At 45.7% G+C, this 27,615-nt stretch overlaps 1 protein-coding gene across 2 annotated transcripts in view; it reads right to left on the bottom strand.

Annotated features, from left to right (window-relative positions):
- TNS1 (tensin 1) overlaps positions 1 to 27,615 on the bottom strand; it is a 1,078,078-nt gene that overhangs the window by 420,972 nt on the left and 629,491 nt on the right. For both annotated transcript variants that reach the window (XM_078679262.1, XM_078679263.1), the window contains 3 exons: positions 10,210 to 10,259; positions 3,549 to 3,723; positions 707 to 757 (listed from right to left, as the gene is read on the bottom strand). In XM_078679262.1, coding sequence (XP_078535388.1) covers positions 707 to 757; positions 3,549 to 3,723; positions 10,210 to 10,259 — 276 coding nt within the window. The remainder of the gene's footprint in view (positions 1 to 706; positions 758 to 3,548; positions 3,724 to 10,209; positions 10,260 to 27,615) is intronic.

Raw genomic sequence — 27,615 nt, 5'->3', positions numbered from 1 at the left:
AGCGTTCAGTAGGGGGAAGTAGACATGATAGACCCCCTTGGAAGGAGAGCAGGGCACACGTCCTAAAAAAAGAAGTGGGGGGACGCTGTCACCGGAAGTGACGCCACGACAGGAAGTGATGTCACGAAAGGTGGCTTGCACCATCGGGCTCATTGCCTCCCCTCGCTCACCCCTTAGATGCGATTGCATCTGAGAAGACAGCGTGTGAGCTCTGAGCTCCTCGTCCTAGAGAGGCCAAAAAATGAAGTCTAGCTGTTTGGCAGGGGGGATGGTGTCACCCAGTAAAATAAGTGGGGGGACGCCGTCCACCCGCGTGGTGCCCCAACTCGAGCCCTGAAGGAGAGCATTACTGGGACTGCTCATAGGACTGAGATCTAACTCTTTTATGGGAAGGACAGATTGGGTCATCATCTTGCAAATCAATGAGGAATAAAAGTGAAAGAAACTGATGGTGGCACTGACTCCTAATTGTTTAACACTTTTGGAGAAGACCATGCATTCTTTGTTGGGTGAACACTTTTATCAGGGTTGGATTTGCTGCCAAAGAAGCCTGAAGACATGGTTTCTAGTTCCATTTTCTTCACCCAAATCCTTCTGTGTGAACCTGAACAAACCACACTGACTCCTAAAATGGCTCCATGCAGGTAGAATGTGCTGTGTAAAAAAACCCACGTTTACAACTAAGGTTAACAATGAAGTCTCTTACCTTGGAGTGCAGCTTGCCAATGTCATGTCTTCGCTCAGACAAGTTGAAGAGCTGGAAACAAGAAACAAAATGGAATAAAGTCATTTGATTGTATACCAATAAGCATGGACTTATTGTGCAGTTATCTCTGCTGTTACTTTTATTATTATGATTGATGCACATAGTTTGACTTAAATCTATCGTGGGACTTAGATGTGTGACTTATCTCTCATTCTTATTTTGTGTTTCTCATGTTGAGATAGCTCCTCGGCTCCCAGTAAGTCATTAAAGTGTAGGATAAAACTCCCTACTTTTGGAAATTCATATCAAGGTGATTGATTCTGGATTGATAAAGAAACAATTTAGCAGAACAAGAATATCCTTTATTTTTATACCATGGTTATTTTTGTTGTGAGCCATATGCTCTCTTTAACTATTAATTCATTTAAGTGGAAAGACAGATTTGCAATGTCATGACTCACTGTTTTCTTTTCTAAGAAAACCAAGCCCATTGTTGGTTGGTTGGAGGACTGACCAGCTATTAGTATGTAAAACCGGTTGGTGCTCACCTTTTGTGGGTTTCCAGTTGGCATTCTATAATTATTATTAGAACATTGGAATGTGGAGCACTCCATCGAAGATAATGGAGTGCTCGCAGGGGCATCTTAAGGATTTGGGGGCCCTGGGCCAAACATATTTTGGAGGCCCCTCTTCAGAACAGCTTTATATTTTATGATCCAGTTTAATCTCTTGCATAACATCTTTGGCCAAGTCACTGACTATGCACAGCACACTCATCAAATTCTTAAATGTGCTTACATCTAATATTCAGGAACATTGGCGTGTGGGTCTGTAATATAGTTATACAGCAGAAGCTCACTAACAATACTGCAAATAATCTCGGTGAGGTCCTGTTTCGATCATAAACAAACTCATTTTATGGAAATTGCATCAAAGATTAACACATATCTCTGCAAAATGTCTATAATAGACTGTCACGCATCACCCACATTAAAAATAAAGGAAAACGGTATTTAAAACAATCTATTTAAGATGCTGTATGAGAGGATCCCCTGAAAGGTTGGGGCACTGGGCCAGAGCCCACTTTGCGCATGCCTTAAAACGTCTCTGAGTGCTCCGTGATTCTACGGGCCGGTAAAGGCATGCAGAGTAACATTCCAATGTTTTCACAAAGGTCTCTCGGAGCTCGAGGGGATTTAAATCCCCTCGAGCTTCGAGAAGCCTTTGTTTTAGTTGTTAGAACATTCTACCCTCTAGTGGTTCTGGAGGTGGGACTATCTCCTCTGGTAACCACCTTGCCAGTCAGTGAGGGACAACAGAAAGCTGGAATGTGCCCTCTAACGAAACAGCCAGGAGGAGAAAACCAGCAGCAGAAAAAACATCTAGAAACCTGCCCAACATCAATAGCAAAAGGTGCTAGGAGAATGGCAGGTTAAGGAACTATCCCCCAGATTCATCAAAGTCATGTTTTGCGAGTCCTTAATAGCGAATTTTAAGGATCCGCTATTAAAGACTTGCAAAACGGGATGCATGTAGAAATCGCAATATTTTTAGCTTTTCTACTGCTTCCTTATTTGCGATTCGCTAATTGCTAATCGCAAATAAGGAATGGAAACCCTGTAGCACCCCTGAAATGGTAATGTACACTGGTGTTGCGCACACACATGTACCAAGGACATGTGTGTGTGTAACATACTACTTAAGTGCATTTTTCTATGTTTTTGCTATTTACCACGTAGTTAGACTTTGCGGTATATAGCGGCCCCAGATTGCGAATTCACAATTTTTAAATGGTCATGCATTGCATTTAAGGAATCTCAAATTGAGATTCCTTAAATGCAAATAATCGCAATGTAGCTATTTCTAAAATTGCGATTTTTGCATTTGGGATGATGCTTCCCAAATGCAAAAATACCGCTCGCAAAGGGCCAGATTCTCAGAATCTGGCCCTTTGCGAGCGGATTTTGGTTTGATGAATCTGGCTATAAGTAACTGGACTAAGGTCTTTAAGCATTGCAACACTCTGAGCCATGTTCACAGCATGCTTAAATAGGGGAAACTGACCTGAATGGAAAGTTAGGAAGCAAGGAAGCAATTCCTCTATGATAGTTTGGGGAAAACCACTATACCTTATGAGAGGCGGCAATGATGGATTGGGATGATAACTAGGAATTCTCATCCCATCATGGCACCGCCAACTCCTGTAACAATTTCTCCCTCAACAGAGGAGCATTCAGCCCCTCGGAAACCTCCCACCACCCGTCGTCACCGAACCCTACAGTGAGCACGAGGATGAATGCGTCTCACTGGTAAAATAATTAGCGGGCACATCCTGAGGGCGCACCTGACTTTATAGATAGGACATGGCCCGTGGACACACTTGACAAACACAGAGGAGAAGATTATGAAATAGAAGGTAAGGACATACATGAGGCAGCTAACTCTACTCCAAGCATGTGCGTTTAGTTGGAGGTATAATCAAGCTAAGTATTGCATTAGAAGTGCAGGTGATTTAATAAATGGGTATAGAAAATAAAAGAAAAGGAACGAAAGAAAGCAACAGCAAGGCCTGGTTAGAATGTCATGTTATCAGTTGGGACTCAGAGTCCTTAACCCGTTTGCTGCTTCGAACGTTCAGCGCCAGTGCTGAACGTTCGAAGAAACGTGTGCGGCCGCGTCGGCCGTTGGACGTGCGCAGCACCAGGGAGGTAGCTTGCGCGACGTCCAACGGCCGACGGCAGCAGCGAAGAGGTTAAAGTCTAACGCTGGATAAAACATTGTGTGTACGTCCTAGTACAAGGAAGTTTGAGGTTGGTCCCCATTGGCCAGAAATCCTGCTTACCAAGTAGTTCTCCCCATGTTTGGAGTTTAGCATCTGCGCCACCTCCTTGAGGTTGCTGCTGAAGGCCTCCTCATCGGTGCCGCTACAGAAGCTGACCGAGATGATGCGCTCCGTGACGTAGATGAGGTCCAGCTCACAGTTGTCCTCCATGATGGAGTGGACGAGGCTCACAGCCCTGCAGAAGACAAAAGAAGGGCAGACACATTAGTCCAGCTGTGCATCAGGCCAGTCCACTACTGGACCGGGGTCCACACTCGCGCACTACTTCATGCTTTCTCAAACTTTTCACTGCCCCATCAGTATTATCTTTTCATGACTCCATATTTTGTAAGCAGTTGAAAATTTGATGCATGTTCACACTTTTTTTCCTGGTTGGAGGATACACTGCAGTGAGTCTTGCTAATCTCTTTTTTGTTAGCTCAGAGATTGTTTTTTGAGGAATAGGTGTGTTTTTGATTGTTTAATGCAGTTGGATTACAACATCATTCTTTTCATCTGAGATTCGATTTGTTTTGGTCACCAAAGGATTCCTTTTTGGAACAAATGTTTTGATGCCATACTGTTGGCTGAAATTCATAACTCGTGCTAGGTGAATTAGGAGTCAATTACAGCCACTTAGGATTTAGACTTATCAACTAACCCAACCATAGATGTGGCCCTGGGACCTCTCTTTTCGACACTACTTTACAAATCATGACTCAGAGGGGATCGCTCTGATCTCTTAGAGTCTCACATAACTGGCAAATTCGGGATCACAAGGGATTTCTGATCCTTGTAACCCAAGAGCACTATTTCTTGGTCACCTGTGGAAGGGTCTGTCCATCACACTCATGATCACTCATCACACTCATGATCACTCATCACACTCATGATCACTCCTCACACTCATGATCACTCCTCACACTCATGATCACTCATCACAGTCATGATCACTCCTCACCTCATGACCACTCCTCACACTCATGATCACTCCTCACACTCATGATCACTCATCACACTCATGATCACTCATCACACTCATGATCACTCCTCACACTCATGATCACTCCTCACACTCATGATCACTCCTCACACTCATGATCACTCATCACACTCATGACCACTCCTCACACTCATGACCACTCCTCACACTCATGACCACTCCTCACACTCATGACCACTCCTCACAGTCACAATAACTTCACCCCAGACACACACACATATGTGAACTGCAGCATTCATGCTCTTTGTAGGTTTAAATTGATCAACATTAGCGGCATTATGAGGAATCACTTAACGCCACATAAGGAGAGGCGAGATCTGCATCTACAAAGGATTACAAGCCATCTGGTCCGCACCAGTTCCTCAGAGTTTACTCATATGCACATTCTGTACAGTTGGACATATTAATCCTTCTTACTTAATGCTTAATTTGTATTAGAACATTGGAATGTTGGGAGCTCCATTGCAGACAATGGAGTGCTCCCTGCTACGACGGGCCGGTAAAGGCCCGCAGAGCAACATTCCAATGTTCTACAAAGGCTTCTCGAAGCTCGAGGGGATTTATATCCCCTCGAGCTTCGAGAACCCTTTGTTTAATTTGTTACAACATTCTGCCCTCTAGTGGCAGAATGTTCTAATAGCCTTATAGCCCTTCGTAGCAGGGCTATACCGGCTATTAAAGTCCCGCTGTCTCGTTAAAGTCCCTCGCCTTCGGCTCGGGCCTTTAACGATTCAGCGGGTCTTTAATAGCCGATATAGCCCGCTACGGCGGGCTATAAGGCTATATTAAAAATAATGCTATGGCAGAAATATTTTTCTTAAGAGCCCACCGCCGGCACTGCTAAAAGCCATTGATGCCAAACATCAGGGCTGTTTAAATTTCTTTAGGCCGTAATTGAAGGCAAATTAGGCTAACAAAATGTGGTAATTCTCGAAATTCGTGCTATGTGAAATCCTTGAAATTTCTTATTAATGGATTTCAGATAATTTTGGCTGAGGAAAAATAGCTTGTGCAGAAAATTCCTCATCAAGAGATATTTTCAGCTCAAACGAATCTTTTGTTAGTGTCTTATAAGGCTTTTTTACATGAAATACACCGTGACATGAAAAAACTTCATGCGAGATACTGGTAAACCACATTTCATGAAAAAGTATGTGAGGAAATTACACAATTTCCCACACCCTAATTTTGAATCTACCTCAAGAGCCTCCTTTCTCTCTTTTCTGTTTTTTGCTTTGGTTCAATATTCTGTGGAAAACCAAATCCCAGTCCACAAAACGTATTAATCATGCCTGGCACCTGCAACTACCTGCACAAATTAAGTCGTTTGTACTGTTAAAAATAGTCCAGAAAGCTAATTTATCAGCAACCAAATCATATAACCTTTCTGTCATTAGTCCTTAATTCTTTCTCTTACGTAATCTATTTATTTATTCATCCATCCATCCATTCATACGTCACCCATCCACTCACCCACCCATCCATTTTCTTGCTGTTCTTTCTCACTTTATTACTCTTTAATTATCGTTCCACCTGACTATCTTTCTTCCTTTCGTTATATCTTTTTATTTCCCTTTTTTCCTCATGATGTTTGCTCTTTTTCTCAATTGCTGTATGTGATCCCCTTTACCTTTGTTACTCTGCAATGAGTATAGCAACGCTTAAATTAATTTATTTTCTGTTTTCACAGCCTGCCTGCTAATTTGTAATGTTCAATCTCCACCCAGATTACGGGGGAGCCGCCGGCACCTCGTTTCTCCAAGGACACTGGTGATGGGAGCCCATACTCTCAAGTTCATCGGAAACCATGGTTTCAGCCTTTGACCTCAAATTCATCAACTTCTGTAAAACTGGTAAAATGGCATCAATGGACTGAACTGACACTAACCACGACTACAAGCCCCAGAATGCATTAGTTATTGAATAAGAGGTACATTACTGGAAACATGCTGCCCCACTGACATAAAACCATCCTGATGCACTAGCAGGTGGGAGAGGACAAAGGTGAGCGAGCCCTCCACGTCCTTCTGAGTCAGAGTTTAGAGGTGAGATGCATCGACCTGCACACATACAGAACGCATGGTATTCACTACCTATATATAGTCAAGGTAAGGATATACAAAGGAGCCTACACTTACCTTGACTGTTTACATTGTCAAGGTAAGTAGATGTGGAGTTAAATATAATCTATACCTCCTATGGATAATTACCAGGGTAATAAAGTGGTATTTACTATTATGGAGTCACCAAGGTCACAGGTTGACTTTATCATCCCAATAATGATCCAGCAAGCGACCAGCACTGTTGCTGTGGTAGTTAGAGCTCTAGAGAAGCGGACAGCGTGGAGGGTAGACAGGATGGTGGCTATGTGGGACTGGTAGGGATGGGGCTGAGTCAGTCAGCTGTCAGAGGAGCCTGTGGCACAAAAGATCCTACCACAGCACTCCTTGCCCTAAGGAGGTACCCAGGGCTGGGGCTAGGCATGGGCAGTGTGGTCATCTGCCCAGAGCCTCCCACTCACCCTACCAACATGGGGCCCACACAACTGCAAAACCCCACCTGTCTTCCTGTACCCCTGCAGATCCAATGGAAAGAAAGTTGTCTCTTTACAATTGGGACCTAGGGAGGGGGCTCTCTCCCTGGGCCTTTCAGGGAGGCTGTGGGAAGGTCTAGGTAATGGGAACACTTCCTCTTCTCCAAGTTGCAAGGAGACATACTTTTCAGGTTTGTCTTGTAATATGACCTCCTGTCCGGCTGACCATTCAGACACACCGCAGAACGCCCATTGTCCAGCACTTTAGCGCCCCCAGTGTTTAAACTCTCAGCCCACAAGCAATTCTCACACCTTCAGTCCGATATGAGCTGTAAAAGAGGTGCTTGTTGGTGGCTGAGAGGAGGAGTCTCCACAAAGAAGCTTCCGGGGCCCACTTATGTAAATTAGTGGGGCCTCACACATTTCCTTTCGCCCAGGGCCCCGAATTTCCTAGAACTGGCCCTGGAGGTACCAGTCTTTCAGGAACACTACAGAATCCCCAACAGGCCTCTTTACCTTGGCCACTGTTTCCGACCATCCAATACATTAATTCACAAAGGCATTCTTGGCCTAAAAAACACCCTTCAATGCCCAGGGGCTGCACCAAGTCACAACTTGCGAGATGGTTTTGCATGAATTTCTTTACTCTCAGAGACAAGCACAGAGTGAGGTTTAGGCCGAGTTGCTGCACTATTAAGAGATTAAGCCGGCAATGATTTAGCTTGCGTTATTGCAGTGTTAGAACCTAGCACAGGGGCTGTTTAGGTTACATTTTCTGCACTGTTAGAGGAAAGCCGGGGTGTACTGATTTTGAATTACTGCACTGTTAGAATTTAGCAGAGTAGGGGCCATATGTATCAACAAACACTTTTGCGATTTCTTAATAGCGATTTTTAAGGAATCGCTATTTAGAAATCGCAAAATGGTATGTATGTAGAAAATTGCTTTTTTGTAGCGATTTCTTAAAATTCCTTAATTGGGATTAGCAAATTGCTAATCGCAATTAAGGAATAATTTCCCATTCATTTCTATGGGCCAGGAGGCCCATAGGAATGAATGTGAAATTATTCTCAATTTGCGATTCGCAATATGCTAATCTCAAATTGAAAATAATTTCAAGGGTGCAGGGGTGTCTCAAGAACACCCTGCAGCACCCCTGAAAATGACATGTGTGCGCATATGGCGCACATACATGCCAAAGGGCATGTATGAGCGTCACATGGCACCTTCGGATTTTTAAAAAAATGCTTTTTTAAGAGAATTCGCAACTTACCACCAACTAGAAGTTAAGGGCATTTTGGAATTTTTTTTCCTTGATACATTGCTTTTAAGGAAGCGCAAAATTTGCGATTCCTTAAATGCAATCGCAAAATAAGGAATGGCAAATTTTGCGATTCCTTATTTTGCACCCAAATTGTTTCATACATACCATTTTGCGAAAATGGGTTCGCAAACGCCGAAATTCTGAGAATTTCGGCGTTTGCGAACCCATTTGGCCTTGATACATATTGCCCTAGATGTTTAGGTTGAATTTCTGCCCTGATCGATATATGCAGAGTATGGTTTAGGTTGGATGTACTAGACCGGGGCCTGGATCCTCATACCGGTGGCACAAAGGTCCTGAGACACACATAGCCATACTGATGCTATTACCTTTGTAATAAGATTAGGACATGCATCCTTCTTATACTGCCAGTGTATCCCAGATCCAACTCCTTACATACCCAGTAACTGCCCCATGCAAACTTCTTCTCCCGCCAGAGTATCCCGAATCCAATCGACCCCTAACATACTCAGTATCTGCCCCATGCAACCATCTTCTCCTGCCAGCGTATCCCGAATCCAATCGATTCCTCAACATACCCAGTATCTGCCCGCATACATCCTTCTTCTCCTGCAGTGTATCTAGGATACATCCAACAGACTCCTCAACACACCCAGTATATGCCTCCATGCATCCTTCTTCTCCTGCCAGCATATCCTAGATCCAACTGACTCCTCAACATACCCAGTATCTGCCCCCATGCATCCTCCTTCTCCCGTCAGCGTATCCCGGATCCAACCGACTCCTCAACACAACCAGTATCTGTCCCCCATGGATCCTCCTTCTCCTGCAACGTATCCCGTTTCTAACCGACTCCTAAACACACCCAATATCTGCACCCCATGCATCCTCCTTCTGCAGCTCCTGCCAGCGTATCCCAGATCTGAAAGACTCCTTAATACACCCAGTATCTGCCTCCTTCTTCTCCCGCCAGCTTATCCCAGATCCTAAAAACTCCTTCACACACCCAGTTACTTCCCCCCACCCCCATGCAGCCTTCTTCTCCCACCAGCGTATCCCAGATCCGACACTCTCCTTAAAACATCCAGTATCTGCCCCCAGGCATCCTTCTTCTCCCGCAGTGTATCCCGGATCCATCCGACTCCTCACCATACCCAGTATCTGATCCCATACCTCCTACTTTTCCCCCAGTGTCTCCTGAATCCAACCTACTTCTCAAAATACCCAGTATCTGCCCGATGCATCTTTCTTCTCCAGCCAGCATTTCCCAGATCAAACTGACTCCTCAAGATACCCATTACCTGCCCCCAGGCATCCTTCTTCTCCCGCCAGTGTATACCGGATCCAACCGACTCCTCCACACACCCAGTATCTGCCCCCTACGCATCGTCCTTCTCCCGTAGTGTATCCCGGATCCAACTGACTCCTCAACATACCCAATATCTGATCCCATACCTCCTACTTCTCCCCCAGTGTCTCCTTAATCTAACCAAATCCTCAAAATACCCAGTATCTGCCTGATGCATCCTTCTTCTCCTGCCAGCATATCCCAGATCCAACCGACTCCTCAATATACCCAGTATCTGTCCCCCATGCATCGTCCTTCTCACGCCAGTGTATACCAGAACCAACTGACTCCTCGACATACCAAGCATCTGCCCCCATGCATCCTTCTTCTCCCACCAAGGTGTCTCAGATCTGATAGACTTCTTCACACACCCAGTGTCTGCCCCATGCATCCTCCTTCTCCCGCCAGCGAATCCTGGATCCGACAGACTCCTCAGCACACCCAGTATCTGCGCCCCGCGCCCCCGCATCAGCGAACAGCGGTACATGGGGTACCAGGTGCTCTCACACCTACCTGGATGCTCGGCGATGGGACTGCACACTCCTGGGAGACTTGGTGGATCCCTGAAAGAAAAGCACATCTCTTGGTTATCTCGTGTTGAGATGTCAGGCTTGCTGTGGTGTGTTATTCATGTGTGCTGGAAGCTTGGCAGCCACAGGCGGGAACAATGATACATGTTATATTGTACTCTCTACAGCACACTAGAAGGATCCGGCAAGTCAAGGAGGAATTCCCAGACCACAGAAAGGAAGAATGCCAAAGGCTAAGCTCCTTTAGAAAGTCTTGGAGCTCCATTGTGACTTGAAATACCCCATAATCCAGGGTGGAGGGGATTTATTCCGTATAATACATGGTCACACCATCACAGTACCACATTCACTCTTAAACCTTCTGTCCCCTCATCCTTCTAGTGAAAATGCAAACTATAGTACAGGTACAGGAAAACAAGAGAGCATCAGTTCTCTGAATAAAAACACCAATTTGCAACATCCATGTGTTTGCTGACAAACTATTGTTTAAACAGTTTCATATATTCCTTTTAAAAACCAGGTGTGCTGCTCAGAATATGTTGTCTCCGACAGGTAGCTTGCTGCTCGCTTTTAATAAACTCCTGAAGCACAATAACAGAACACACAGAAATACTTGACTCTATAGAAGGAAATTACCGCATATTTTCAGAGGAAATTAATTCAGAAAAAAAAATTCAAAAGCGAGTTCACTCTCTCATTGTGAGCTGGTGGTTTTAATTTTGTTCAGTGGCCTGACTTTGACGTGGTAAGCTGGGTCTGACTATCAGGCATTGTGAGATCACAAGTATATTGTATTTCATTATTACAGGAGAGTAGTCGTGTAATTTATCATAGGTGACTCGTCGTGTAATAACTATAATATAATGAGAAAATTAGAGGAAGGTTTTTATAGAAGGATTGAAGGCTTCCATTAAGTCTACTCCTACCATACTACTACTACTTCTACTACAAACACTAATAATAATAAGAAGTAGAAGAAGCAGGAGGAGAAGAGGAAGCGGAAGAAGAAGAAGAATGAGTAGGAGAAGAAGAAGATGAGGAAGAGGAAGAATGAGTAGGAGAAGGAGAAGAAGAAGATGAGGAAGAGGAAGAATGAGTAGGAGAAGGAGAAGAAGAAGATGAGGAAGAGGAAGAATGAGTAGGAGACGAAGAAGATGAGGAAGAGGAAGAATGAGTAGGAGAAGAAGAAGATGAGGAAGAGGAAGAATGAGTAGGAGAAGGAGAAGATGAGGAAGAGGAAGAATGAGTAGGAGAAGGAGAAGGAGAGGAAGAGGAAGAATGAGTAGGAGAAGGAGAAGAAGAAGATGAGGAAGAGGAAGAATGAGTAGGAGAAGGAGAGGAAGAGGAAGAATGAGTAGGAGAAGAAGAAGATGAGGAAGAGGAAGAGGAAGAATGAGTAGGAGAAGAAGAAGATGAGGAAGAGGAAGAGGAAGAATGAGTAGGAGAAGAAGAAGATGAGGAAGAGGAAGAGGAAGAATGAGTAGGAGAAGGAGAAGATGAGGAAGAGGAAGAGGAAGAATGAGTAGGAGAAGAAGAAGATGAGGAAGAGGAAGAGGAAGAATGAGTAGGAGAAGAAGAAGATGAGGAAGAGGAAGAGGAAGAATGAGTAGGAGAAGGAGAAGAAGAAGATGAGGAAGAGGAAGAATGAGTAGGAGAAGAAGAAGATGAGGAAGAGGAAGAGGAAGAATGAGTAGGAGAAGGAGAAGATGAGGAAGAGGAAGAATGAGTAGGAGAAGAAGAAGATGAGGAAGAGGAAGAGGAAGAATGAGTAGGAGAAGAAGAAGATGAGGAAGAGGAAGAATGAGTAGGAGAAGAAGAAGATGAGGAAGAGGAAGAGGAAGAATGAGTAGGAGAAGGAGAAGATGAGGAAGAGGAAGAGGAAGAATGAGTAGGAGAAGGAGAAGAAGAAGATGAGGAAGAGGAAGAATGAGTAGGAGAAGAAGAAGATGAGGAAGAGGAAGAGGAAGAATGAGTAGGAGAAGGAGAAGATGAGGAAGAGGAAGAATGAGTAGGAGAAGGAGAAGGAGAGGAAGAGGAAGAATGAGTAGGAGAAGGAGAAGAAGAAGATGAGGAAGAGGAAGAATGAGTAGAAGAAGGAGAGGAAGAGGAAGAGGAAGAGGAAGAGGAAGAATGAGTAGGAGAAGAAGAAGATGAGGAAGAGGAAGAGGAAGAATGAGTAGGAGAAGAAGAAGATGAGGAAGAGGAAGAGGAAGAATGAGTAGGAGAAGGAGAAGATGAGGAAGAGGAAGAGGAAGAATGAGTAGGAGAAGGAGAGGAAGAGGAAGAATGAGTAGGAGAAGAAGAAGATGAGGAAGAGGAAGAGGAAGAATGAGTAGGAGAAGGAGAAGATGAGGAAGAGGAAGAGGAAGAATGAGTAGGAGAAGGAGAGGAAGAGGAAGAATGAGTAGGAGAAGAAGAAGATGAGGAAGAGGAAGAGGAAGAATGAGTAGGAGAAGAAGAAGATGAGGAAGAGGAAGAGGAAGAATGAGTAGGAGAAGGAGAAGATGAGGAAGAGGAAGAATGAGTAGGAGAAGGAGAAGAAGAAGATGAGGAAGAGGAAGAATGAGTATGAGAAGAAGAAGATGAGGAAGAGGAAGAATGAGTAGGAGAAGGAGAAGATGAGGAAGAGGAAGAATGAGTAGGAGAAGAAGAAGATGAGGAAGAGGAAGAGGAAGAATGAGTAGGAGAAGGAGAAGATGAGGAAGAGGAAGAATGAGTAGGAGAAGGAGAAGGAGAAGATGAGGAAGAGGAAGAATGAGTAGGAGAAGGAGAGGAAGAGGAAGAATGAGTAGGAGAAGAAGAAGATGAGGAAGAGGAAGAGGAAGAATGAGTAGGAGAAGGAGAGGAAGAGGAAGAATGAGTAGGAGAAGGAGAGGAAGAGGAAGAATGAGTAGGAGAAGGAGAAGAAGATGAGGAAGAGGAAGAATGAGTAGGAGAAGGAGAGGAAGAGGAAGAATGAGTAGGAGAAGAAGAAGATGAGGAAGAGGAAGAGGAAAAATGAGTAGGAGAAGAAGAAGATGAGGAAGAGGAAGAGGAAGAATGAGTAGGAGAAGGAGAAGATGAGGAAGAGGAAGAGGAAGAATGAGTAGGAGAAGGAGAGGAAGAGGAAGAATGAGTAGGAGAAGAAGAAGATGAGGAAGAGGAAGAGGAAGAATGAGTAGGAGAAGGAGAAGAAGAAGATGAGGAAGAGGAAGAATGAGTAGGAGAAGGAGAGGAAGAGGAAGAGGAAGAGAAAGAATGAGTAGGAGAAGAAGAAGATGAGGAAGAGGAAGAGGAAGAATGAGTAGGAGAAGAAGAAGATGAGGAAGAGGAAGAATGAGTAGGAGAAGGAGAAGATGAGGAAGAGGAAGAGGAAGAATGAGTAGGAGAAGGAGAGGAAGAGGAAGAATGAGTAGGAGAAGAAGAAGATGAGGAAGAGGAAGAGGAAGAATGAGTAGGAGAAGGAGAAGATGAGGAAGAGGAAGAATGAGTAGGAGAAGGAGAGGAAGAGGAAGAATGAGTAGGAGAAGAAGAAGATGAGGAAGAGGAAGAGGAAGAATGAGTAGGAGAAGAAGATGAGGAAGAGGAAGAGGAAGAATGAGTAGGAGAAGGAGAAGATGAGGAAGAGGAAGAGGAAGAATGAGTAGGAGAAGGAGAAGAAGAAGATGAGGAAGAGGAAGAATGAGTATGAGAAGAAGAAGATGAGGAAGAGGAAGAGGAAGAATGAGTAGGAGAAGGAGAAGATGAGGAAGAGGAAGAATGAGTAGGAGAAGAAGAAGATGAGGAAGAGGAAGAGGAAGAATGAGTAGGAGAAGGAGAAGATGAGGAAGAGGAAGAATGAGTAGGAGAAGGAGAAGGAGAAGATGAGGAAGAGGAAGAATGAGTAGGAGAAGGAGAGGAAGAGGAAGAATGAGTAGGAGAAGAAGAAGATGAGGAAGAGGAAGAGGAAGAATGAGTAGGAGAAGGAGAGGAAGAATGAGTAGGAGAAGGAGAGGAAGAGGAAGAATGAGTAGGAGAAGGAGAAGAAGAAGATGAGGAAGAGGAAGAATGAGTAGGAGAAGGAGAGGAAGAGGAAGAATGAGTAGGAGAAGAAGAAGATGAGGAAGAGGAAGAGGAAGAATGAGTAGGAGAAGAAGAAGATGAGGAAGAGGAAGAGGAAGAATGAGTAGGAGAAGGAGAAGATGAGGAAGAGGAAGAGGAAGAATGAGTAGGAGAAGGAGAGGAAGAGGAAGAATGAGTAGGAGAAGAAGAAGATGAGGAAGAGGAAGAGGAAGAATAAGTAGGAGAAGGAGAAGATGAGGAAGAGGAAGAAGAAGAATGAGTAGGAGAAGGAGAGGAAGAGGAAGAATGAGTAGGAGAAGAAGAAGATGAGGAAGAGGAAGAGGAAGAATGAGTAGGAGAAGAAGAAGATGAGGAAGAGGAAGAGGAAGAATGAGTAGGAGAAGGAGAAGATGAGGAAGAGGAAGAGGAAGAATGAGTAGGAGAAGGAGAGGAAGAGGAAGAGGAAGAATGAGTAGGAGAAGGAGAAGATGAGGAAGAGGAAGAGGAAGAATGAGTAGGAGAAGAAGAAGATGAGGAAGAATGAGTAGGAGAAGGAGAAGATGAGGAAGAGGAAGAGGAAGAATGAGTAGGAGAAGGAGAAGATGAGGAAGAGGAAGAGGAAGAATGAGTAGGAGAAGGAGAGGAAGAGGAAGAATGAGTAGGAGAAGGAGAAGATGAGGAAGAGGAAGAATGAGTAGGAGAAGGAGAAGATGAGGAAGAGGAAGAATGAGTAGGAGAAGAAGAAGATGAGGAAGAGGAAGAATGAGTAGGAGAAGGAGAAGATGAGGAAGAGGAAGAATGAGTAGGAGAAGGAGAAGAAGAGGAAGAATGAGTAGGAGAAGGAGAAGAAGAAGATGAGGAAGAGGAAGAATGAGTAGGAGAAGGAGAGGAAGAGGAAGAATGAGTAGGAGAAGAAGAAGATGAGGAGGAGGAAGAGGAAGAATGAGTAGGAGAAGAAGAGGAAGAGGAAGAGGAAGAATGAGTAGGAGAAGGAGAAGATGAGGAAGAGGAAGAATGAGTAGGAGAAGGAGAAGGAGAGGAAGAGGAAGAATGAGTAGGAGAAGGAGAAGAAGAAGATGAGGAAGAGGAAGAATGAGTAGGAGAAGAAGAAGATGAGGAAGAGGAAGAGAAGAATGAGTAGGAGAAGATGAGGAAGAGGAAGAATGAGTAGGAGAAGGAGAGGAAGAGGAAGAATGAGTAGGAGAAGGAGAAGAAGAAGATGAGGAAGAGGAAGAATGAGTAGGAGGAGAGGAACAAGAAGAAGATGAAGAAGAAGGAGAGGAAGAAGGAGAAGGAGTAGAAGAGGAAGGAGAGAAGGAGAAGGTGAAGGTGAAGAAGGAGAAGGAGTAGAAGGAGGAAAAGGAGAGGAAGAATGAGTAGGAGAAGAAGAAGATGAGGAAGAGGAAGAGGAAGAATGAGTAGGAGAAGAAGAAGATGAGGAAGAGGAAGAATGAGTAGGAGAAGAAGAAGATGAGGAAGAGGAAGAGGAAGAATGAGTAGGAGAAGGAGAAGATGAGGAAGAGGAAGAGGAAGAATGAGTAGGAGAAGGAGAAGAAGAAGATGAGGAAGAGGAAGAATGAGTAGGAGAAGAAGAAGATGAGGAAGAGGAAGAGGAAGAATGAGTAGGAGAAGGAGAAGATGAGGAAGAGGAAGAATGAGTAGGAGAAGGAGAAGGAGAGGAAGAGGAAGAATGAGTAGAAGAGGAAGGAGAGAAGGAGAAGGTAAGTAAACGTATAAATAAATAAAACGAATTTCGTTGTGTGCACTGCATCACCAAATGCGATGCAGCGCGCAGTTTACTTACCTGTTAAAGTCCGTAATCCATACATTACAACCCCCCACCCTGCCCCTCCCCCTCCCTATGTCACCGCCCTGCAGTTACACCTACCACCGGCCGTGGCTGGTGAGCGGGATCTTGTGGTGAGCTTTGAGTGTGTGAGGCTTCTAGATGTGACTGGTAGGCGCGTGGTTTGTCCACTCAAAGTCATGTATCTTGTGTGCAAACATCAGGCTCGCGAGGGCGCCTGCGGTATCCACCCAACGCAGCGCCTACACCCACTCGAAAAGGCGCTGTATGTGAGCGTCCTTTATATTCGATTATTATAAAACATAACAGCGCCTGGCAGCCTTAGACTTCCGACGCACCCGGAGGGCACAGATGTACTTCCTCTAGGAACACCAAGAAAACAAGCTGTCACCAGCCACAGAAAGCGCTCACGTCCTGCGCAGGCGACCCCAGAACATCCAAGCGCTATATGCAGCGCATTGAGACTCGGCGAATTCACGGGACAGCGTTAAGCTCCTGACATTTACTTTGTTAGTTAAATATACAAATAATGCGAACGTTAACAGAAATAATTTAAAAATAAAATCTAGTTTAAAAGTTTTAAACCAACATGCGGATAAACTTTCTAGATTACGTTGTTTTCATTTTACTATTTGAAAAATCAGAAACCTAGATTACAGCTTTCGATGACAACCTCGGTAGAACTTTATGCATTAAAAGTAGAACCACAAAGCATGGAAAGTAGGTCAACTGCACCACGAGAGAGCGAAATTGACATCAGCTCCAGTCAGAAAGGTAGATAAAGGGAAGTAGCTTTCTACTTTGGATAATGAGAGGTCTGCCCGTCTGTCTCTCTATCTTTGGTTAAAAAGTTCAGGAGGAAAAACATAAAAACGATTTTTAAATTCTCAGTTATGCATAACGCCCGAACGTACTACTCACGACCTAATAGAAGGCGTCGCAACTGACGTAATTGGTGCAGTAACAGATCTTAGTTTATGTGTGTTACACATTGTACAGATGTAAGTCTCAGTTTATGCACATGTGTGCCCGTGGTTTTGTGAGCTATGCCCACTAAATGCAGTGGTAAGGCTGATGTCCAAAAATATAATACTTGGCGCAGATGGCATCATAAGTAGCCATACAAAATGTGTGTCTTCTTATTACAGGCCAGTTGCGACATCACTAAACACCTGTAATAATAAACCAAGAACACTAAAATCGAGTGATAATTTGCTACAGTTGTATTGTGACGTCACAATGTTTTCCACCACTACCTGGTGAGTAGAACTGCAGCTTGACTAATTAAATAGTGGAGTGGTGTGGCTCACTGGTTAGAGGCGGCAGACCCGGGAGCAGAAGTCGGCCCGGGGTCAGGGTTCAATTCCGACCAGGGTTCAATTCCGACGCGGCAGGGTCGTGGACCAGGGTCAGCGGACTCGACAATTCTCACCTCGGTGCCTACTCTAACCAGGGGTCCCACTCAGCAACTCTGGGCATTAGCTTGCCTAATCTCCACAACGGCCCCATCAACTCCGGGGATGCCTGGCTCCACCATGGGGATTCCCAGCAGGGACCATCCCACAGGGAAAGCCAGGACCCAGCGGTATACAGCGCCAGGACGCCGGCTGGCAACAGTGCGCTTTACATTACACATTACAAATAGATAACACAGAGTCCCCATCCTCTTTATTCTGACTTTTTCTTTCTATTAGGAGTCAATCATTAGCAAATAAGAAATCACTTAATGTAGGGCTGGAGTTTATTACAGAAAATAAGCTGTTTGTTGGGCACACAGAGTCTGAATTAAGGTCAATTTCCATACTGACTTACATTGAATTTCTAAAAATATGTTTTTGCACCAATTTTTAAGATACATATAAATTCCTTCATTTTCAGAACACAGATTCCACATCTGTTCTGCTATGTACATGCCAGTGTCACTTTTCTACGAATGTCCAGAAGATTTGTATTTCAGAATGCAGGAGGGAGAGAGGTAGTGTGCGACTAAGTTATATGGAGTAGAATAGCTCCCGCCTATAAGTTGTAAAAATAATTTAAATTCACCTTAGAGATTTTACTTGCCAAGGAACTCTGCCCAGTGACAAATTCTTCATCATAGTCATTGAACTTCTAGGGGAGTGGAATCTATTTACAGATCGCAGTCAGAAAACATATTTGAAAAGCACAATCGTTTCCAGCCATTTGTGATGTCACCTGTGATGTCATTTGGGGACACGAGCAGTGCTTTGTAGGGAACAGCGTGATTATAGGTGAGCACAGTGCTTTAAATTGGAAAAAATAAGTGCAGGTACTCATTAAAATAGAGGTGTGGCAAGTGGGCGGAGCAAGGGGCGGGGCTAAGGCCTAAATATAATCGTACATAATGACTTCTGTACCAGTTGCAGCACATATTAAAACACATGAGAAATGCCTTTATGTAAAAAAAAATATTATCTCCTTACACAACATGAAAGTCATGATGACACTTTCACCTGATTGGTCGCTGCGCACCTGATTGACAGTGTAGGGTCTGTCTAGAGACCCTGTCCTGTTAATCACAGTGTGACATAACCCTTGTCAATCCCCTGCAGTTTGGGGCCTTTCAAATGGACCCTGCAGGAATCTTTACCAGCAACTCTGGAAAAGGATACTTCAGGCGAGTTAATTACAAGCTCCTTGGAAGCAGAGCGGTCTCTGCCCGTGGATCAGGGTACAGTTCTCTCGCTGGCTACAGAGAAGTGCGGGTACTGACGGCAAAAAAAACAGAATTGCCGGTACTCAGTACCGGTGAGTACCGGCCCATTTAAAGCACTGGTTGAGTAGATAAGTACAACAGCAGTGCTTAATTTGAGCCGGTGATTTCCGGTACAAAATTGTCAAAGCCAGCACTTATGACAGTCTGCCACATGGTGGTACCCTATGCCCGATTTACACAAAAAAAACAATTGTTGGACAGAATGCAGTACAATGTCTTACATTCACCCCAGTACAGAGATCTGGGTCGAAATCCATCGTTTTTTTGCTTACCATGCCATTCCAGTTTGGACCCAGCCATATGCAAATCAGTCTTGACCCTGTGCCCCATGGGAACAGTCCAGCCCGAACTGCCAAGCCATGTCTTCCCTGGACCGGATTCAAGCATCCTAGGACCGATTTCTGGCTATCAGCCGTCATCAGCCAGGATAGTTTGACTCCAGTGGCGTAGTGAGCACGGGACCCACGTCTGGGCATACCCTTCCCACATAGGGTGAACAGCAAAACACACAAGATGATGGACGGAATGTTGCACAATGGCAAAACATTCACCCCCATTCACAGATCTGGGTTTAATCCATCGTTATTTGAACCAGAGCATTTTGTCGCTAATGCGTGAATATCGCTGTATTCTCAGCGATATTCACGCATTTCGCCGGAAAATGTATCACTTTGGAGATAAACGTTGCTAATAGCATGTTATCTCGGCGATAAATTACGGAGATGCTCAGCGATAAAATATTCGTCGCTAAGCCTAGTTTGCGATAAATGTCGCTACTTGTTGGTAATATGCCCCTGAGACCCTCTGCAGATATCCCCTGAAAAGAGCTTTTGCAGTCTGAAACGGGAGTACTGAAAAGAAGATTTGCTTTCTAAAACAATTTCTGCAGGATTTTTTAAATGTGGTTAACGTTACTGTCATTCACACTTGTCTCTCCTGGTTTGAAATGCCTCATAAAACATTCATCCATATATTTCAAACAAATAGTGTTTTAAAGTATTTTTTTCGTATTTAATGAAATCATAAAAATTCAGGAGGACCCCGTAGACAGTTCTAAAGAGAGCCCCTTATAAAATAAAAAGTAGAGCACATGCCACTGAGAAGCCTATGGAAAGTGGACAGACTCCAAAAGTATCCGTTTGTAAGAAAATTACTAATAAAAGGCATATCGCAGAAGGCATTTGAAGGAGATTTCGTAAAGTGTTTCGGTGCATCGTTTGATTTTATGGTATATTTCTACCAGGTAGCTGATCACGATATTATTTCATTGTGTAGAGTTGAAAGCGGTGTGCATTTTCATGATGCAAGCAATTTGCATAGTTTACAGTGTATACTGTTTGCGTGCGGCTTTTAGAAGATGCTTATTGGCATGTGACATAATTTCCGTAATCACATAATCTAGCAAAAGTCATTCAATATCTAGGGAAGTGCAGAATAAGGGCCTCGTGTCTTTGCATCATAAGACCCTGCTGAGATGTGCGTGAAGATTATTGCTACTCAAGTATGTTTACTGCGGAGATTCCCATGACCAGTGGCATTACCCAGAGGGTACACAGTGGCAGCCGCGGCCGGTAGTGGGAGTACCTGCCGGGCGGTGACGTGGGGAGGGGGAGGGGCAGGGTGGGGGGTAGTAATGTATGGATTATAGGGCTTTACAGGAAAATAAAAATATAAATAAATAGAACAAATTTCGTTGTGCGCACTGCATCGCATTTGGTGATGCAGTGCACGCAAGGAAAGTTGTTTTATTTATTTATATGTTTACTTACCTGCAAAGCTCCATAATCCATACATTACAACCCCCCACCCTGTTCCTCCCCCTCCCCACGTCACCGCCCGGCAGGTACTCCCACTACCGGCCGCGGCTTCCCAGTGGGTACCACCAAGATATCTTCAGCAGACCCAAGAACGATTTCCACGTCAATAACCATTTGCAAACTACACCAGGTTGCTAATTTTTCCATGACGTTCAGGAAAGGTTAAAATATGTCTGTAACTTTAGCCAAAACCCAGCAGAATCGGCCACATCTGTCTAGTAAGCATCTTTCATCTAAGGAACCCCTTTCCAAGCCCCATTGGTTCGCCGCAGTGTGGTGGCTCCAGGCCTTGCATCTTATTTGTACTTGGAGAAGGACATGTTTGCAGGCCGACCGCCACGTCCCCGCAGGGGACACTAGTAAGAGGGCGGGCCCCATATTTATTTATTTATTTATTTCAATTTATATAGCGCATTATCACCCGGAGGTCTCTAAGCGCTTGTACCAGGCAGACAGACAACTCCATAGAACAGACAGCTACCCCACAAGATGGCACACGGGGCAGCCCAGTGCTCTGAGATCCCTGCAAGGGTCCCGCTCGTCACTTCCGGCCTGGTGTGGGCGGGGGAGAGTATATATTCCTCCCCCGCCCACCTAGCGGCCTCTTTGTCCGCTGTCCCCTCACCCTGACGCCGTTTGGGTGTCCTCTGGTCGCTTGTCCAGAGGCCTGGTCTGGCGTCGGTGCGCTGTTTACGGCAATTGGGTGAGTCGGCCCCTCTCGGGGACTGGTTTCAGTTTTCATGTTCCGCTTAGTCTTGGCTCTCGAGAACGAGCGGAGGCATGTGGGACATCGGGGTTGTTAATCTATTTTGCTCCGGATGCCCGGTGAGGGGGCGATCGCGGGACTGCGGTTTACAGAACGGATTTCCCCTGTCTGTTTGTGTTCACGCAGCATTATTGTGTAGGGGTGCCGGGCAGACTACTATTTAGCGAACGGAGCACTCTGGAACGGGGCGATGTTATATTTATTATTAAGTGTAGAATAAGGGAGCTCCATCGTTTCTTTGAAGTGGGACGACAGACAAAGAGGCTACAGCAACAGATTTAAGGGAACACTTTGTGGGTGTTCGATTTGTTACTGTTTGCTCGTGCATGTGCATTACTGGGGGTGCAATAAGGCGTTTACCCTACGGGGTGGCACCATAACTCAGTTTGGTCTTCCCACACGCCAGAGTTCGTTTTGTAAGAGCGCAGGGGGTTTTAAACATTTCATCACTCCTGGCATTGAGAGTAGTTCATTTGCGGTGTCACGCCTTTATTTAGGGGCCGGACGGGGAGTGGTGTTTCAGTTCTCCGACACCGTTCAGGTTTCTCTGGGCGCCCATGGGGAACATCGTGATGTCCAGATAAGTCTCCGCGTAGGTAAGTCAGGAATGTTGTTGTTGTTGTTGTTGTTGGAATCTCGGTTGTACTAGTAAACGGCCTCTTGATGGCGTGTTTTCGTGGGTTTGTTATTGTAAGATAACCCACCTTGTTACCTGCGGGGCCACGCGAGTTGTACAAAATGGCGCCCTAATTTTAATAATGCCTGCAGGGGACCCGGGGTGTGTTCGGGGCAGCGTGTCATTTTGCATCTCGATGTAACCTTACCTAGAGTGCAGTAGTTGGCCTTGTGTTCCGAGGAGCGCGATTGTTTACTGTTTTCAGGTTTATTTATTCAATCAGCATTCTTCTGCTGATGGCAAGGGATAGGTCGAGCTCGCTCTGGCTGATTCTCAGTTTTCGTTTTCCTATTTTTTCCGCCTCCGCATTGCTGTTCAAATCTCGAATCCCTCCTCTTTTAGATCGGGGGCGCGAATATGAAGGATCTCATGTGCCCGTTTTACTCCCCCTATGGCTTGGCTTGCTGGCAGGATAGCTCGGAGGGTTCTTCTCCAGGTTAGGGAGCTGCGCAACAGGGTGTTTTAATACCAGTGCGGGCGAGCGAGTATTTCGGGACAACTGGTGTTTTCCGGTGACTGGTCATGCCAAGTCAGCACCTAAGGTCTCCAGGTGCGTAGACCTTCTAAGAACATGATTTATTTTACGTGATCCAACCCATGGTCCAGTTTAGGTGCAGAACCCTTGTCTTCTCTCCGCACTTTATTTCTCTCGCTAACTCTTGTCTCAGTTCCCCGTCGGTCGTAAGTGTCCTAAACTAATTTTTTCCCGCACTCCTATGGTTTTAATGGTGGCGCACACTGGGGCACTTTTTCAGCCCTGTGTTCGTGCGGCGAGAACAGCGCTTGTAGGACACATGGGGAGCAGCTCACGAAGGAGCACGCAATGTTGCGTTTTCATAGATTACTTTCTTTTACTGTGCTTGGTCCACACGTTGCGCGCTATCCGTGACTGCGGATAAAGTACAAGTAGAGGTTACGCACTGCTATACTGGGCAGACACTTTACAAACGGGAACCATTGTTAAGTAGGCATGATGACGTTGTGCAAGCATCTATAGGAACAACATGGTTAGAGGTAGCAAACTGTGTTTTAAGTATAAAGTTGTGTGCGTGTTACTATAGAGTGCCTACCTCAGGTGATAGGGTATGCCGGCTCTGATTGGCCAACCCTCTAGGCACAAGAACACACCGGTTATGCACTGTCCGTCATGGGTATTTTCGCCAGTGGACGGCGCGGATCCACTGTTCCTTGGTGAATCACTACCTTTTGAATTCTGCGCATTGTTTTCAAGGTTGAGGAACACAATGGTGTGGTTTCTAGGTGTCACCGTCAAACGGGTTGTAGCGGCTATCCAGGACTCGGCGAGGTATCACTTTGGTGAGGTATCTTCGCAGTGTTGGCGTCCAGTCGTTTCCTCTGCAATGTGCGGCCCAAGTGGACTCCGGCCATTTTGGCTCACTGCTGGGTGGCACCCTGCCATCTTGCGTCAACAGGCCGCAGGGTACGCGGTCGCCTGGCCAGCGACCATCTTGTACACGGACTCTCACCGTAGCCCCCCGCGTATGTTACGGTTATTTACATTTAATTGTAATAAGTATGCTTTCATGTGGTGCTTTCTGGTCTAGCCCGACACTGCCGGCTTGCATCCCAGGGCCGACAGGGATGGTGCCGCGGTGAGCCCCCATCGCCCGACATGCCATGTGCGCTGTCGCGAGCCTCTATCGGCGGTACTCTTTTGCGAGGCTCAGAGTTTCTAGCGTCTCGGGACCTTGGTGTCCTTTAGTAAGGTCTCGGGTCTTTGTGCAGCGGGGCTCAGTTTTCAAGCGCAGTTTAGCCGAGCAAGGGGTAATGCATGCAAGTGTGCTGACTTTGGAAGATGGTGAGTACTAGACTGGGGCACTGCTGCTGCTGGCCAGACCGGTTGCCCTTCCTCTCCTTGAGGCATGGGGGCCAGAAGTGCTTTTCTCTCAGGTGCGTGCGCATGAGTGCCGCTGTAAGCTGGTTGCCTGATTTATTGTCCGCAGCACGGCGGGGCAGGTTGCACTGGCTAAGCCACCGCTTACAGGGCGGCTCGAATGACATCCCTCAGGCCACGGTCAGTATTAAGCAGCACTCGCACGGTCCTGCCAGCTAGCCTAGCGGCCTCGATGTTGGACTTTGCTTCTTTACCGCAGTAGCTCTAAGGAGGTTTATATTGGGAATTATTTTATCTCCCGGATTTTACTTCATGCTGTGCTACATTTCCTCAGCTGAGAAGGTGCTCAAGGGTACGCCACATTAAAGAATTCGGTAGCATGCCTCACCATTAAGGTCTTTGGATGACAGACTCTGGTGTCCTAGTGTGGTGGACAATCATGCAGAGCTAGCGTGCAGGTGGATGCCGTACGTGTATCCTTGTAAAACCCCAAAGTAGAGACCCATATCACCGAGTATTATATAGTTATAGAGTGAAATTATGTCTCCTGCCTACGAAATGGAGTACCCTGTGAGGTACTTGGATGCCATGGCTTTAATTTTTTAGGCCACACTGGAAGTAGCAAAAAGTGATTACAGGAAGAATAGTGACTTGTATGCAAGTACTAAAGCTTATATGTACAAGTGAGGTATTTTACGGGATGGCATGGCAGGCAGTCAGACACATACAAAAGATTCTGTAGGCAATGGTGGCACTTGTGCAAGCACTGGAAGCATAGACTGTTAATAGGCAGCAATCAGCATGTTACAGGAGACAGTGACGTGTGCATGTTACAGACACACAGTACCAAACGCAGGTAGAAGGACTTTCTGCACTAAATGGCAGACACTCAAACACGAGATCGCACTGGTAGACACCTCCTTAGCCTATGGGAATATATCTAGCTATTATGCAAGGTTCCCCTTTATTTTTTAGAGGGCATAATTTGCATTTAGTTGAGCTCAGTGAAGGCCTTGGATGAGGTGTTCTGGGTAGAATGGTAAGGGGACAAGTTAGATGTGCTTTTCATCACACACACCATAGTGCACTGGTCATTTCCTGACTGCGCATTTCACATGCAGGTTTGCATGTCCCCCTCTATTCTCTTGGTAGGGGCAGCTTTGTGCGCTTGCTCCTTGCGGTATTCAGCACGCACATATCATGCATGTGTATGTAAGGGCATGGTATATCACCTTCAGTGCATATTACACACGTGCACCAGTACCTCCAAGATACTGGCATGCCCATTTCACACTCTGCGGAAGGGCTAGCACTTCCGGGGGCTACTATTGAACCAGGACTTGGTTGTTTCAACACCTTCGGTCACTCTTGGGCAGCAGGTAGGGTTACCTGGGTTAGGACTAGAGCATTTAAGCTGGAGGGATTTTTGTAGGGGTCTCCCCACATGGGAGACAGTGTCTGCCTGTCTTTTAGCAACTTTCGATTGCAACATGACTTTATTGTCAGGGGGGAGACTATTTCCTACCTTTCCACTTCCTAGTAAGACCAAGCAAAACAATTTTGTTCAATTGGAACAGGCTTTTAGTATCAGCCTCCTGGATAGCTATATCATGTTATTGCCTTGGCCCGGCTGCACCAGGGAGCCTCTCAACGAGCCTCACTACGATGGCGGGATATAGCTTAGCGCATTATAGTTTGATGGGGCACGTTCCCTTTGACATGTACTAAGAGTAGTTACATGTACAAAAGTGGGCCTCCCAGGTCCCCGGGTTAGGGGGGGCAGGGCCCTCTCTAGGTACGGCGGTGGCTTGGGGGGCCTTTGGGTGCAACTTGCGTTGGCACCTTGACTCCCTATTTCGTTGTATTTAGGTATGTCTCACACATACACACTCATGGATCGGGAATATCTCTTGAAGGCAGCCTTTTATCCAGGGTCCTCTTAGAGTCTTGCTGGTCTTATGGGCGTATTCTGTGATATCGTGTCTCCCTCATCTCCCTGGTTTTATGGCTAGCACGAAAGTGTCATTCATAGTTTTTTAAGTTCACTCATAGTGCACCGAAAGGATGATTTGTCACACATGGCAGTTGTAAGTTGGCAGCCATTTATGGGGGCGGCTAGCTCTAGCTGGGCAAAGCAAGAAAGCGATTTGGTAGCTCCTTTAATCTGATGCAACGAGGAAGCATGGACGATCCCAGCAGAGGGGCTGGCAGTAGAAGTAGTGCTCCTTTCGTGGTAATTATAGTGAGGCAAGGGTATGGTCAGGAATTACCAGGCAATCTCCTGGCTATTACCAGAGCACACTGGGTAGCCCTGTTGATGTGTTGGGCTCGCTTTAGTCACATTTTTTCCTCCTGTAACCTGGCCCACGCTGAGACATTCACTTAGGTTGTTTCTCGATTCACCAGTCTCACGCAGGCCCATTCGCACCAAGGTGATGCGTGAGCGATTTACACAGATTTGGGCCTGGTTTAGGCGCACTTACCCCCTCCAGTCTGACCCCAATAAGACCAAGTCTGACTCCGCACCGGGTGTGGCTGATACAACTTACCTCTATCTGGCCCATAAAGGCGTTTGGTTCGGCTGTATTGACTTGGAAGTGTCCCAGGTTGGTAGGCACAATTTTACAGTCAATATTCGGCAACTAGGGTTTACACGCAATGGAGGGCCCTCGGCCAAGTCCACGGGTAAGCTTATGTGGGTTTTCCTTTGGCAGTCTACGCATACCAGGAAGTAAGAGTGATGAAGTAATAGTCCCTAGTTGCACAACAGGTATATACAGTTGTATAGGCTGCTGACAACAGCTTCATAGGGTCCAACGAAGGCCAGGCAAAGGGGGACGACTTGTACAAGTGTCAAAGTTCCTATTCCCAGGCCCTGCGCCACCAGGGGATGCGGGTTTCTTTTGCTCATTTTGGGTACCTATTTTGACTTTCATACATCCTCCAGCCTGTCCCCACCGGGACATGACAGCTGGCTTCGCCCCGGGTCTGGCTTACACTATAAGACTCTTCTGGTGTATTTCTCTGGACAAAGGGTTGGTGAGTTTTAGCATTGTTGGTGATTGTTTTAGTGAGTTTACGGGCAGGGTCCGGATGTGTACAAGCTATTTCTGATAGTATTAAACGTCATACAATTTTGGGTTGACACGTAGTGGAGGACATCTGGCTAAGTCCACTGGTAAGCTTTCGCCTGTACAGTAATTTATTTCTGGTTTTTTCAGGTACTAAGCAAGGTCTCTCTTTGCAGTTTTCTCACCAGTAAGTACTAGTGGGCAAGTAACTGTTCTCCTAGTTGCTCTTTCAGGGTACTTGTCCTAACTGCTTAGGCCAACGAGTGCCAGCGCAAGGAGGATGAATTGCACATGTGATAACACGAGGAGACACTGCGTTCATTATTAGAAGGGCGTTGTCTAGGCATTAAATATCCTCCTGGCCTTCTCCCATTCAGAGAAGTTAGCGCCCAGACAGTGGGCGGTCCAACCTATGTATTATGTTAAGGTTTGCAGGCATGCTCCTAGAGATGGTTTCTCTATATCTTCCTAGACAGTCTTCAATTCCCGCCCTTTAGACAGGTTTTGGCAAACGAGACCAACTGTCTGGCTTGGTGGGGTGCATTAAGTTTAGGGGAGCTAGGGGGGAGAGCTTAGTTTGGCCATTTTGACGGAAGTAGGCTTGTTGGGCATCTCACCGCCCTCTTAGCCCTCATGTATT

Source organism: Lissotriton helveticus, chromosome 3_1 (assembly GCF_964261635.1).
Source record: "Lissotriton helveticus chromosome 3_1, aLisHel1.1, whole genome shotgun sequence".
Classification (NCBI taxonomy): Eukaryota; Metazoa; Chordata; class Amphibia; order Caudata; family Salamandridae; genus Lissotriton; species Lissotriton helveticus.
Note: the sequence above shows the minus strand (reverse complement) of the source record. Positions and strands in the feature narration are given on the sequence as shown.